The sequence below is a fragment of the Pseudorasbora parva genome, chromosome 21, assembly GCF_024679245.1.
Source record: "Pseudorasbora parva isolate DD20220531a chromosome 21, ASM2467924v1, whole genome shotgun sequence".
Lineage (NCBI taxonomy): Eukaryota > Metazoa > Chordata > Actinopteri > Cypriniformes > Gobionidae > Pseudorasbora > Pseudorasbora parva.
The window spans coordinates 30505892-30521340 of record NC_090192.1 but is presented as its reverse complement, the minus strand read 5'-3'; the positions used below and the strand labels follow the sequence as shown (position 1 = coordinate 30521340).

Sequence of the window (15449 nt, the reverse complement as noted above, 5' to 3'; positions counted from 1 at the left end):
AATTTGAAGGAAAACTCAATTGAATAATTCCTATGAAATATAATTATGAATAAAAAATACTTTTTTCCATACCAAATTATATTATAAACATAATGATTTGAAAGAAATTCAACTAAAAATCCTATGAAATGATGATGATAATAATAATAATAGCAATAATTACAAGAATATATTTTTATTATTATTTTATCAGCATAACAATACGAAGGAAAAAAATCTACTGAAAAATATGAAATAATAATCAAATACCATAAAAACCTGATGATCCACCTGATCAGTGATACAATAGTGGCCTAGAAATAGTGCAGAATCTGAAATATTTCTCATTAATTTTACACCATAATTTAATCGCAAATGTTAGTTTTACATTTTTTCTAAATCCTTCCCCTTTATTCCCAGGTTTAAATTACATTCTGAATCCCAGATAGTCAATTTGATCTTAGACTTTTGGACTTGCATGATCTTAAAGAAACTAATTACACAATAAAAATGCAAATCATGTATAGCAGGAAAATATATTCTGATTACATTATCTTCCATGCACCGGCTCAATATCAGAAACAATCCTTGGGTGCAACGCTAAACACACATTGTGGATTTATCTCCCAAATCCTGGATTAGAGTAACTGAAGTGAAAATAGGGCTCCGCGGGGAGAGCCTCCGCTAAATGTTAAGCATAGGCCTAATGACGGAATGGGGTTGATCACAGGCTCTGCGACATCGTTGTGGTCTGAGGAGGATGTTCAAAACCGAAGCTGGGAAGACGTCCACCGGACAGGAAGAGAAAAGCAGAGAGGAGGAGGAGGAGATTCCGGGGTGTCCTGGGGGCTCTCATCCCGACAGAAGCTCTCTAATTCAGGGAGATGTGGTGCCGTGTGGAGGAGCCTCAGAAGAGGGAGCGAGCTGACTTTAATTTTAACATGACTTTGTAGTTCTTCATCCATCCCTGGAGGAGCGCACAGATGTGCTCCGGCATACTGATCATGCCCAATGATGGGTCTCTGTTCTCTGCTCGGGGCGTAATATCTTTAGAGCAGACATGGGATCCTCAAGTTTTTGCTTGACAAACATGAACAGAAATCGACTGAGGGAGATGTAAAACTGTTGGTGGGCAGCCATGTTGATGAAAGCCAAAAACACTGGTAACACGATTCTGCCACCTTTTGAACATCTTATTCAAGTCCTTTTCACTACTTAAAGGGTTAGTTCACCCAAAAATGAAATTTATTTCAATCATTACTTACATCGTTGGACACTCGTAAGATGTTCATCTTCGGAACACAAATGAAGATTTTTTTTGAAAGCTGATGGCTGAGATAGGCTTCAGAAAGGCCTCCATTGGCATTCAGTACATTCCCACTCACAAGACCAATAAAGGCACTAAAGACGTCGATACAAAGTCCATCTCACTACAGTGGCTGTACAATAATTAGCGACGATTATACAATGCGACAAAAATAGTTTTTGTGCGCAAAAAATCTAAATAATGACTTTATCCGGCAAGTTATTGTCTTCCGTGTAAGTCTCAAATGTGAACTCACACGATAGCGGCGCTCCTCCACTTCCGGGTCATGTATGATGAATGGCGGATCTGCGTCATGAACTCGACGGATGCGCAAGAATATGTCAATAGCTTGGTGGACAAAGTCGTTATTTAGATTTTTGTGCGCACAATATCTATTTTCGTCGCATTGTAAAATTATTGTAGAGCCACTGTAGTGCGATGGACTTTGTCTCAACGTCTTTAGTGCCTTTATGGGTCTTGTGAGTGGGAATGTACTGAATGCCAATGGAGGCCTTTCTGAAGCCTTTCTAAGTCTTCAGCTTTCAACTAAAATATCTTCATTTGTGTTCCGAAGATGAACGAAGGTCTTACGGGTGTCCAATGACATGAGGGTGAGTAATTAATGAAATAATTTTCATTTTTGGGTGAACTAACCCTTTAATAGACCAAACTGATAGAATGTAAAAATACTAGATATTTAAAAAATACAGTGAAATAAAAAATTATAATAAATGTAAAACAATTAAAATACTAATGTACACACACAACCGTTCAAAGGTTTGGGGTCAGAATTGAGAGATATAAAGTCAGAATTATTGTGAGTCATAAAGTCTGAATGGTGAGATATAAAGTCAGAATTGTGAGTTATAGTCAGAATTGTGAGATACAAATTTTTTTTGTTGCAATGGCATTTATATCTTGCAATTTTGACTTTATATTTCAAAATTCTGACTTTATATTTCACAATTCTGACTACCTTTCTCAGAAATATGAGATATAACCTTTCAATTGCGAGTTATAAAGTCCAATTCTGAGGGGAAAAATTAGATATAAACCCACACTGAGAAAAAGAGGCAGCTTTGTTTTTTAAAGATTTATATTCTCTTGAACTTTCCATTCATCAAATAATCCTATATATATATATATATATATATATATATATATATATATATATATATATATATATATATATATATAGGATTATTCGCACAACTGTTTTCAACATTGATAATAACATGTTTCTTGAGCAATTCAGATTAAACATCACGAGTATAAATTACATATTAAAATATATTAAAAATCAAACAGTTATTTAAAACATTTTTAAATAATATTTCACAACACATCGGTTTTTACTGTATTTTTGATCAAATAAACACAACCTTGTTGAGACATCTTTCAAAAACTCCCACATTTTTGAACGGTAGTGTTTGCATAAAACACTTACTTTGAAAAATATTTCTAAATCAACATCCATTTGCATCCAGTCTAGCAAAACAGAAAAAAAAACTAAACCCAGAGAGTTATAATTTTCCTTTTATTTAGACACAAAAATTGCTTAAGTACTCTTTTATGTACATAGCTTTACCTACTGAATCTTGAAGTCCAAAAACAAATGGCTAAGCGAGAGCAGAATGTGCCAGTTGGATTTTAACAGATGACGCGATTCATATAAGCTGCAACTTTCACAATGTAAGCCTACATGAAACGGACAGCAAGAACACATTTAATACTACGGGTTATACATACAAAAGATGACTGCGATATGTGCTCACATATATTTTTATATATATATATGTATATATATGTATAGTATTATGTACAAAGAGTACAGTTTTTGCTTTAAAAAAAACATTTTCTAAAAATCCCCTGACAGAAGAAAATTGCACAATGACACAGCACATGGAATAGACACAATTTTAAATGACAGAAAGTTAATGAGGTAACAGCAGATATAATGTTAAACTGCGTTATCGTCCAGTGTGACTCAGTCTGGATCTATTATTGACATCATTCTATGCCATTGAATAGCGCATGTGAACTAAACAATTGTATTATAAAAAAGTTTTTCGCTTCCAGTTTAATCCTGTTTGCACCGTCAAACAGATCTCTCCGTGAATTCACATTTGTGTCATCAAATTGAGAGAGATGAAAATTGCTATGTGGACTGGCCCCTGGCCCAGGGTGCCATCTTACAAATCACTGCATTAACAGAGCTAATTAAACAGGCAATCTTTTAATGGCCCACTGCGGCGTCCATGCAAGACGGAGACTTCCATCTTGTCAATCTGCAAGCTCACACATTCATTTAGACGACTGCAAACTGTCTCCTCAGCAGTCATTTCATGCTCAGCACGGTGTTTTCTCTCTCTGCCTAAATGCTGGAATTAAATAAATGGGTGATTGAGTCCTAATATAGTCGCTTGATTAGTTTAATTGTCTGAAATAGAGATGGAAATGCCTTAGTCGAGAATATGATAGTCTTTTGCATGAATTAACTCAATCGGATTTCTGCATAGATATTTACCAAGAGGAAGCGTGGTTTATACGGTCAAACTAAACCTATCGTTTTGCCACTTTTTAGGACTAACAAAACACGGGGTTGGAAGCACCGAACACAATGAATATTTCATTTCGAAAAGGCTCGTAAATGAGCACTCGGAGTAAAGCCACTTCAGAAAATGTGAATGCAAGAGAGTCAATTAAAATTGTGTCTTCCACATAAATTAAACCGAGGTCAGAGGGCAGCGTAAATACCTTCCCGATGTTAGGAAAAAAGGACATAAATTTAAATAGCTTAACAACACACAGCACAGAGTTATTGACTCACATCTGGACATAATATGCTCTCTCCTCTCCTCAGAAAAGGTATAAACAATTTGGATTTAAAGCCTATTATATTCTATTATATAAAAATGTCACCACGTTATATTCTTAATGGTGTATAATAAGTTTATAAAAGAAAGGACTTTGTACTTTGTATGTTTAACACATATAATCCTGGACCTGGCCTGTAGACCCGTTCGCAATTTGGTGTTGGGGGAATTTCTCATTTGAACTGAGTTAGTGGGTCCCTAGACATGAAAAATCACAGAGGTGCTCGTCCGCCATAGTGCCACGAATGACGTAGTGGTCAAATCAAATATGGCCGCCATCGGATGACGATGAAAATCCAACATATTTGTTTCTGAATGTTTATACACATGTAATACCTCTATTTTGACTAATTATGGTATGTGGAATTCATTTCTGCTATTGATATGACCATATTGGGTGATTTTGACCTTAAAGGGGGGGTGAAACACTCAGTTTCAGTCAATCTCATGTCAGTCTTGAGTACCTATAGAGTAGTATTGCATCCTTCATATCTCCGAAAAGTCTTTAGTTTTATTATATTTATAAAAGAAATATGGGCTGTACCGAGTCTTTCCGGAAAAAACCGAGCGCCTGGAGGCGTATCGTGTGGGCGGAGCTAAAGAAAGACGAGAGCGGACAAAGCGGTGACGTCCTCAAGTGTGGAGAAACCCATCGCTATCTCAGCTAATACAGATAATGATCCAGAATCAAATCTGAGGCTGAAATAAATTAAACAGGAGAAAAATTAACAGCAGGATTTGTGTGTGTTTACTCGCAGTTTGATTCGGTTTATGGACTATTGTATGCGACTAAACCTTAGCAGTAGCAAGCAAAACGGTTTTGCACGTCAGACTAGTGTAACGTTATACATAGAACAACAATGGAGTCCGTTAGCGCATTTGAATGACGAAGCACGCGATTGTGTCGTTTACTGATGTTTACTCACGCGACGATAGCCGACAGCACAGACATTTGAAGCAGTTTTACTCACCGGCTGCTTCCAAAGCAGGACCGAACCTTTATCACTGGGACCGCTCCGTCAGAAACACACTTCTTTGGTATGATTTGGTGAAGTCCTGACAGCAGTGACCGTGGAGATCCACTTTGAGACGCGACTGAAGATATGTTGTGAAGCTTCCCGTCATTTCTGCGTTCAAATCGGTTCAAATGCAGCGCTGCCTTCCCAGAATGCTGTGCTGAAGCGTTGAAGTCGCTTGACGTCACCCGTAGGAATAAAGTGGAGCGCAGCGTGGAGTGTTTATGGGCGTGCATTTCCTCTCTCGCTCTAATCACGCGCGCTCACCCTACCGGGAGAAGAGCCCGTACGGCCCATACAAGGACCTTCCGCTCTGTCCACGTCAAGCCGAGCCATACCCGAAAAAAACTCTCCGAAACTTGTGAGAAATCGGAAGGAGTATTTTTAACACAGAAATACTCCATCAAACGTCCAACATTATTTTTTGAAACTTTGTCTATGTTTAGGATGGGAATCCAAGTCTTTAACAGTGGAAAGCTCAGTATGCATGAAACAGCATTTCACCCCCCCCCCCCCCCCCCCAAATGGCATGGTCATAGTCATTTTCCTATTTTAACGAATCTCAAAAGACATGTACATGCGAACTAACTAAATTTATAGTCTGCCCTTATACTGTGTATTGTGTATACAATACTGGACAGAGTTCACAAAAAATAAGAGGACAAGATTTAACTTTTCTTGTATTTTACCAGGAGTATCAAAAGATACTTCTCACTTCATCTCACTATTGAGCATCGCACCAATTGATCAACAGTGAGCATGCTATCATCTTGATGCGTCACTGACAAAGACAGTGGTTAAAGGACATATTCTGACTGGAGATGACTGTATGAGCAACATGGGGACTAAACTTGCTGCTATGGCTTCTGACCCAGTGCAATACTTAGCCAACTTTGAAGAGGCAGACACCTTGACAGAGCAAGATGCAGCTAAGACATTTGATGATTTCAGGATAGAAATCTACACCAGAGGAAGTTCTGGAATTGATGCTCTCCCTTCCACAAGTAGTGGGATCAGAGGCCACATCCAACGAGGGGCTTTTCTGGTTCATACGACATGCCACTTGCTTGCAACTTTGGCACACCCCTGCCATCAAAATGTCTGAAGCCCATACCACGAAGTCTGCTCACAGTAAAGCCCCTTTCACACTGCGATTTCGGCAAATACACGGATAATGCGACCCGGCATTTGTTCCCGGGCCGCTAGATTTGGCCCATTCACACTGCCAGCGAAATGCCGTAATATGTGCGCTTTCACACACAACGCTTAACGGTCCCGGGTCGAGTTGACACGTGACATCCTGATGTGACGTATAATGGCGAGCGATCTCCGCTTCAGCGCGGATAGTAAGGAGCTCCGTGGTCTCGACTTGTGTCCAGTTTGCACACATTTCTGCTTGTTTAATTTTAGTTTCTTTTGTATACGAACACTCTGCGTTTAAAACACCAACGAGCTCTTCTGGCACTGCAGGGTTGTGTTATTGAAAAAACAAGCTCTAGGAGTCGCACGATAACTACGTACACGTTGCGGCATTAGTTTCGGCTTTTGTTCACACAGCGTTCGTCCTGGGTCGAATACCGCAATGTTACTAGGTCCCCGACCCGGGTCGAATTCGGTAATCAATCCCGGGACGTGGTTGCTTTCACACAGAAGGCGACCCGGCAATGTTCCGGGAATATTGCGGGTCCGACGTGCAGTGTGAAAGGGGCTTAAGTAAGTGTGCAGGCAAGTGTGACAATCGCCGATGTGGCTTTTGTGCTGCTGAAGTTCATGCACCATATTCTGCCATGGAAAAATCATCCTGTAAAAACCCATCCCACTAACATGCATGAACACATACAGTACACTTTGAGAGAAATCAGACTATATGGTGCACTTTTAGTTCATTTGATATGATGTAATTTGTATCAGTTTTATTGCTTCTTTAGCTTAGAATTCTAGACACACCCTAGCGGCAGCAAAGCTAATTTGCAGCCAGGGTAGTCTAGCAACTCTTCGTTGAATTGTGAGCTGTAAAAAACAAACTCTGGTCAGGCCAATCAAATTGTGTATAGAGTCGGTGGGCGGGCTTAATATAATGACAGCAGAGTTGCGGAGGTTCCGCGTGCTACTTGTAAACAAAGAAGCTGGCAAACAGCGTTCTTTCAAATTGGCTTTGGCCGCGACTCTGGAAGACTCAGAGTTAAGCTTTTCTTTGAGAAAAGAACGGTACTGAAATCATTCTTAAGAAAGGAAGATGTGTTCGGAGTTTTGCCGACCGGATACAGCGAAAGTTTAATCTATCAACTAGTTCCACTTCACCTTCTTTGTTGCTCTGGTTGGTTGTAGCTCTATCCTATTGCGTGCAGAGTGAATTTGAAAGACAACCGTTTATCCCGCCTCTCAGATCGAGCCCTGTCAATGGGAAGTTCCTAGGCCCAACATCTTGTCAGGCTATTGCTACATAGTTTTATTTGCACCCAGTTGTTTATCATTGTACTAACACCCAATTAAACTAAAACTTCAAAGAGGATGTTTATAATTGTTACATTTCTTCTCTTCATGTCTTGTTATAATTAAAACAAATAATTGAAGGAAACAATAATAAGTGACTATAAAGAAAAAAATATTTTTTTATAAAAAATGATGTTGACCTTGATATTTCAATGACAAGATGATCCTTAATGTTAAAAAAATATTAGCAATGAATGTTAAATGTCAGATTTAGTAGAATTAAACTTATTGCATCTGGCTTTTATTCCTAATAATGGCCAAGTTATGGCCAAGGTCTTCTGAATAGGAAAATTACCTTGACCATGCCTGTTAAAGGTCAAAATTCACCCATTATGGTCATAACAATATCAGAAATTAATTCCACATACAATAGGAAGTCTAAATAGAGGTATTACATGTGTATATACATTCAGAAACATAGAAGTTGGATTTTCATCATCATCCATCGGCGGCCATATTTGATTTGACCACTACGTCATTCGTGGCACTATGGCGGACGAGCACCTCTGTGATTTTTCATGTCTAGGGACCCACTAACTCAGTTCAAATGAGAAATTCCCCCAACACCAAATTGCGAACGGGTCTACAGGACAGGTACTGGATTAATAGTGGCAATGTTTTCCTACGCCACACCTGTCTTGTTTTTCGTTTTCAAACACCAACAACGCATTGTTCAAAGTCAGACATAATAAAAATGTAAAGAAAAATAAGCTTAAATAAAATCACAATGTTATTTACAGTGCATGTTAAATCCGGTATTCCATTCTCACAGAGGACCACTGAGCCTTTGCATTTTGGTTTCTGGTAAACAATAGCTTGAATATTTCAGGAAAACAAGGCCTTTTTTAAGTCCACTTCTGCCAAGTGAAAACATATTTACATGACATGCGGAGAATTTTTTTACAAATACATTTCGTAGCCACGTTGAACTAATTTGTTCTCGTTTTAATTGACCTAAAACAAGGGAACGATTATTACAATGTGGTCACGATTTAGTAAAACGAGGGGAAAAATGATTATATTGTGCACCAAATTTAGTAATTAGCAAGTCACATGAACCTATTGTTAATTCATGACCATGGTATACGTATATTTTTCCTGCATGTCATGTGCAGAGCTTAGTACATATTCAATATTAAAATAAAAAAATGTTGCTTAGCTAATGCTAGTACAGACTAGTACGTCCTGCCTTTGTGCATTTCCCCCTTTTTTCCTAGAGCCCAGTGAGCCGCACGCAGCACTAGGGGAACAAGGACACATTCGTTTAGGTGAAATATTATGTTGCGCTGTAGATTTCTCCCTACAAAGGTGGAAAAAAGCAATGCATCTAATCTATGTTTTACAATAGGCTGCTGTGATTTCACACTCACGGGAGAACGGTGTGTCTGAAGAGGCAGCCACAACAGCTATGGTAATAGACTGAGCAGAACGGCTGTGCCACGCTCCTGGCTGGCCTAGTGTATCTCCAAATGAGATCAGTGGTTATTGACTCAATGCTGTTATCTTTAATCTGTGGAGTAAATTACTTTGGATGCTGCCTCTCTAGCCTGGTTTCTTTCCCCTTCTTCTATAACTCCACCCTTACAATTCCATTTGAGGGGTGCAGGCTGCTATTTACTGGGTGTGTGTGTGTGTGTGTGTGAGACACGAGGACATGATCAACGTCCAGAGGAACTAGGAAACGGGGGAGGCCCTATTTCACTGGGAGGATTACTGCCACCCTCAACTCTTTCTTTCTCATTCTTCTTCTCTCTCTTCTCTAAAGGCCTGGCATGTCTTATCGCAGGTCCTGTATAAAGTGTTGGGCCTCGGGGGAATGTCACCTTGGGGGAAAATCTCTCACCTTATAGTGCACAAGTGCTTCTCCATTGAGAAAAGAACGTTAGGGATCAAAAGGCTGGATCTTTATGAAAATAGATCACTACACTGAGAGCTTTTAAGCATCATTCCACATATAGGGTAAATATATTTCTATTGTATTTATAAAAAATGTATATTGTATATACAAACGTTTAAAGGTTTGGGATCAGTATGATAAAAAAAGAAGAAATTAATACTTTTAGTCAGAAAGGATGCATTACATTGATGACAAGTGATAGTAAAGACATTAGTAAATGTTACAAAAGATTTTATTTCAAATAAGCGCTGTTCTTATGAACAAAGTAGCACAACTGTTTTAAACATTGATAATAATACAGTTTCTTGAGTGACAAATCATGATTTCTGAGGGATCACGTGACACTGAAGACTGGAGAAATGATGCCGCAAATCAGCTGTCATCTCAGGAAAAAATATATGTTTAAATATATTACAATAGGAAACAGTTGTAATCATATTTCAGTTTTTTTACATTATGTTTTGTTAAATAAGCATAAGTGAGCATACTAGATCTTTTGTAAGAAATAAAAAATTGTACTGATCCCAAAATTTTGGAGACATTTTTTATATGTGTGTGCAAATATGTGACCGTAGACCACAAAACCAGTCATAATGATATAGTCATAGCTGAATATCTAAGCTTTCCATTGTTGATGGTTTGTTAGGATAAGACAATATTTGGCTGAGTTTCAACTATTAGAAAATCTGGAATCTGAATTTGCAAAAAAATCTAAATATTGAGAAAATTGCCTTGAAAGTTGTCCTAATGAAGTCCTTAGCAATGCATATTACTAATAATAATACATCATTGATATATTATGGTAGGAAATTTACAAAATGTCTTCATGGAACATGATCTTTACTTAATACCTAATGATTTTTGGCATGAAAGAAAAATCATAATTTTGACCTATACAATGTATTGTTGGCTATTGCCTACAAATATACCAGTGCGACCTATGACTGGTTTTGTGGTCCAGGGTCTCATATTTTTTGTTGTTGTATATATTTATTATTAACTGATTAGAGAAGTCTCTTGTTCTAATTGTTTCTCTGCACAATATCCTAAATCTTCCTGCTCCTATTAGGAATTCTGCTAGCCTTTCCTCACATACATTTTGGACCTGACTAAAAATGTCTTGAAGATCTATGACTAGGTCGCATACTCTCAGCGCTTAACACGTAACTCAGCAGCAAATCAATACTGGAGCATGTTGTATAGAACATCATAAGCGGTACTCTCTGCAAAGGGTGCAGTTTCCTAAGGGTAGTGGATTTCTTTTTATTTTAAATTGATCAGTCCTTATAGTCAGATTCTTTATTTCCCTGCATCTTTGTTAGATACATTATTTTATTAAGTTATTTTCAAGCGGACAGCGTCTTCCATATTAACATAAGCGTGATGGAGATTTCAGCAATGAGCGGTAATTGCTCCCCCTGTCATCTCTGTTGTTGCAGTGGGATTCTGGACATCTCATCAGCTAGAGGGTGCAATAGACCGTGTAGTGGGGAAGTGTTCTCTCTTTCCACATTACCGCACTATGTTTATTTACAGAATGCCTTCTGAGCAGCAGAAGCGGCCTTGATTAAGTGTACGCTCTTTATGTGACATCTAACAGATTAAAACTGAAGGAAACCTTGCTGAGGGCATTCCTTCATGAATATTTGCTTTGATACAGGCAGACGTGTTTGTACAATATGAATTGTAAGCAAACATCAACATGATATCATACATGCTGTAGGATTATTTCATTGTTAGATATTTTGCTATTATTGCCTGTAAATAATAAGTAGATGTATGTATAAGAAATGCAACCAGGTTTGCTTATTTTATTGCTTTGTTAGAATAAAAACCTATTATTATTATTATCATCATGGTAACACTTCACAATAAGTTCTCATTTCTTAATTATTAGATAAATTAACTAACATGAACTAGCAATGAGAAATTCATTTTTATTTTTACATATACGAACCATAATGTTCCTTTTAGTTCACAGTGCAGTGACCAATATGCGACCCTGGACCACAAAACAGTCATAAGGGCCAATTTGGAAATTAAGATTTATACATCACCTGAAAACTAAATAAATAAGATTTCCATTACGTTTGGTTTGTTAGGATAGGATGCGATATGCAATCGCGGCCCGAGATGCGACTATTTGAAAATCTGGAATCTGAGGGTGCAATAAAATCAAATATTGAGAAAATCGCCTTTAAAGTTGTCTAAAGGAAGTCCTTAGCAACGCATATTACTACTAATAATACATTTTTGGATATATTACGGTAGGACATTTAAAAAATATCTTCCTGGACCATGATCTTTACTTAATATCCTACACTGTAAAAACATATTTAAAAAATAAGTTACCTGGTTGCCATAAAATTTTGAGTTCATTGCAATTAAAAATGAACATTTTTGAGAATCGACAACCTTTATTTATATATTGTGTAATTGTGTGTTTTAGTTGTGATGACGCAGTGAAACAAAATTGTGCTATTTTCATGATTTATCACATTTTTTATGTGGTTTAGATTCAATAATATTTTGAGTTTCTATTTATTAAACTAATTTCCTTCATTGTATCAACTCAACTTTTTAATTTCAATAAACTCAACATTTTAAGGCAACCAGGTTACTTACTTTTTAAAGTTAAACCAACAATAATATTTTACAGTGTAATGATATTTGGCATAAAAGAAAAATCGATAATTTTGACCCATACAATGTATTGTTGGCTATTGCCACAAATATACCTGTGCTACTTATGACTGGTTCTGTGGTCCAGGGTCTCATATTAACAGATACAACAAAAACGTAATAGTAAATGTCAAGATTAACATTAATAGAGATCAATAAATGCTGTAGATGTATTCTAAAACTATCTTATGCAGTTAAATTATGTTAAGAAACCAAACATCCAGTGTAGCATCAGTTCTGGCAGGTCACGTTAGTCAAGCTCGCATACATATACATAAGCGCTTTGAGTGCCTAGAAAAGTGCTATATAAATGTAATGAATTATTATTATTATTATTATTATATAAACTCCTTCAGTATTATCAGCAGCTATCACGTTTATCCAGAGCTCATTTACCCTCCTCCATCCCCAGCTCCTCCTCTCATCAGTCAGGATTTGTGATTCTAATTCCCCTTGAATCAGACTAAATTCCTGAATTACTTTGTACATTTAATATCATTAATGATATCTGCAATACATCACGTTGGTTCTGTTCTGCTCACCCTAAGGGAGGTATTGCTGCTCTCCCTGCTCTTATCCATGCGATAGTGGTCCTGACAGAACTTATTGTAAAGTGTTACCATACTACTACTACCAAAATAATACTAAAATCCCATAAAATGTATTTTAAGTCCATCTGTGGCAATGGAATACTTTTGACCAAATATTAAAAACATCTTGACATCAGTCGCCCAAAATGACATAGTTTGCAATCATACAGACAATAAATTCATTGAGTTATATAAGAGTACGTCAAAGTGAAAAAGGGTATGAGTGACAGAGAATTACTTGAACATCTTCATGATGGGTCCATGATGCTATCTATCAGTTTAAACTCTACTACAATATAGTTTTGGTAAACAATCATAGACTCCATAAGAGATTTGTTTCCTTTTGATATTTACTGGAGAAAAAAAGAGTAAGGCTATATTAGTAGTTTATATATAGCATAAGCAAAAAAAGAGTTTTTTCTTTTCATATTGTAATAGCGGTCATCGTCGCTTTTAATAAGTGGGCGCTCAGTGGGGCCTTCGATGCAAAGACCGCAAATATACGTGTGTGAGTCTGCCGCTGATGTTGTTTTGCTCTAGTTGCTCATTGCTGTGCCATTTAGTAAGGCAAATAAACTCACTTCCTGGCCCGCTCCCTGTCCACATAAATCAGCTGAGCTCATGCCCATAAATCTACGCCGGGACTAAATGAGAAAACTCATTGGACAGCACCCCCCGCCCCCCTCCTCTCTGTCACTCAGCCCCTCCCCTCCCGGACCACACATTTCAATACAAACAAAACAGATTCCAAATCAATAGCCAAGCAACAGAAATGCTGGATACCCGCAGGACGATAAGCAGAGCTTTAGCCCAAATGGGACTGTTCGGGAAGGTTCGCGCTTTGCGAACCTTGAAGGTGGAGGTGGGTGGGTTGTTTGTTTTTTGTTTGCGTTCTTTTGTTTGTTTGTTTGTTTGTTTGTTTGCTCGGGGGATTGATTCTCTCTCTAGTAGGGTGTGAAGCGACTGTAACCTCCTCTGTAAAGGCTAGCCTGCAACATCAAAGATGAAAAAACAAAAAGGACCCAATCAGTGTTAAATAGATTCCTTGGGGTGAACAGTACTTGAAATTTTCCTCCCTTTCGTCTCGTTTGGATTCGGGAATGAAATTACAGTGTGAATTTCAAGGCGGGTGGGTGTCGGAGTTCAGAGTTTGGCGGTTCAACCGGGTTGCGACTGAAACGGGCCGCTGAATCCTGCTGGTGTATTTCATCAGCCGCTCTTTATCGAACCTCTCCATTATGGCTGGCCCTCAGGTTGATCTGATTGGAGACATCTAACACGCACTGCTTTCTCAGACCTCTCCTTAACCGGACCGCAGTGGTGCCCACTCTGCTCTTGCCAAACACAAAAAACTTCAAAGGCGCTATGGGCCGTTCTCCTCGGCTCCGACCCTGTGCAAAATACACACGCCTTAAACGTGGAATGAATTCTGTTCTAACAGAGAGCAAAGCAAACTAACTTTTTTCTAACCCTCTGAGGGGCTCATTATTAAATACTTTTAACTTGTGATCTGCTGGTCAAATATGATTTAATGATATTCATTTCATTCTCAGCAGGCTCAGTGCAAGTACTGAGAGGAGTTCTGCTCGTTTGAGTCGCAAACCGGTTCAGCCGTGGCATCGCTGAGAACTCCGAGTGCTCACCTCGGCCCCCCTGCGGCCCTCGTTCGACCGGAGGAGCGCCAAAGGATATTTGCTATGCCTTAAAGTGGCAAATTGAAGTCTTGAGAAGGGGAGGAAAATTTGAAAAAAAAGAAAAGGGAAAAGGAGGCAAAAAAGCAACACAGGCCACAGTTTTAATTAAGTAAATGAAGAGGAAAAAAATGGTCTTAATTAATGAAAGCTTTTAGCTAGCAGCTGCACCGGGGAATAGTACGGTTTTGAGAATCACACGGATGTCGACTTGGTAAATTCCAGTCATTTGTCTTAGGCAGAGTGTTTGTCCAATAAGCCTCATGGGCAGGGGGAGGTGGGTGCGATGGAATCTTTTTTTTCTCTTTCTTTTTTCCCCGTCGTTCTCCCTCTATCTCTCGCCTTTTCTTTAATCTCCCTCGGCACGCTGCTGCACGAGCTTGATGGTCGTTAATCTTGAGAAAAGTCCCGACCAACAGCCGCAAAAAAACAAATCATAAAGAGTTTTCTCTTTTTGTGTTCAGATAGGAGTTTTAGAATTTTTCATCTTTGATGTTAGCTGCAAAAGCTAGCTAAAAACAAACATTAACAGGACGACGATCCCCACATCAGATTGAGAATGCTGATATGCAGAGGAAAACGTCTCATTTGGAAGGTCTAATCAGGTGTCAGTATGCTGGGTTTCCCCATTGCATTTAATGAGATACAAAGTGCCCAGGATCCATCTTGACAAACTGTCACATACACATATATCAGCTGATGGGTCTCGGGATATGTAAACATATATCTACACTCCTGACATTATTATTGCAAATGCAAACAGGGTCCAAAATTAACACTTTACAAGCATCAAATGTGAGAACAAAATGGCCTTGGAGAGTAAATAAAACACTTCGCCAGTTGGCCGCTTGCAACATTGCATTTTTTAATATGTATGTGAATAATTCAATTAAAAAAGTTACTATCATATACTAAAGAA

At 38.2% G+C, this 15449-nt stretch overlaps 1 protein-coding gene across 5 annotated transcripts in view; it reads right to left on the bottom strand.

Moving 5' to 3' along the window:
• Positions 1-15449, bottom strand: part of rbfox3a (RNA binding fox-1 homolog 3a) — a 526601-nt gene that overhangs the window by 3799 nt on the left and 507353 nt on the right. For 2 of the 5 annotated variants that reach the window (XM_067430371.1, XM_067430368.1), the window contains one exon: positions 13559-13828. The exons of 1 other annotated variant lie outside the window; for it this stretch is intronic. In XM_067430371.1, the coding sequence (XP_067286472.1) occupies positions 13784-13828 (45 nt within the window). In that variant the 3' untranslated portion in view covers positions 13559-13783. Of the gene's footprint in view, positions 1-13557; positions 13829-15449 lie in introns of those variants that run through there. 2 more of the 5 variants (XM_067430370.1, XM_067430367.1) reach the window with 2 other exon arrangements.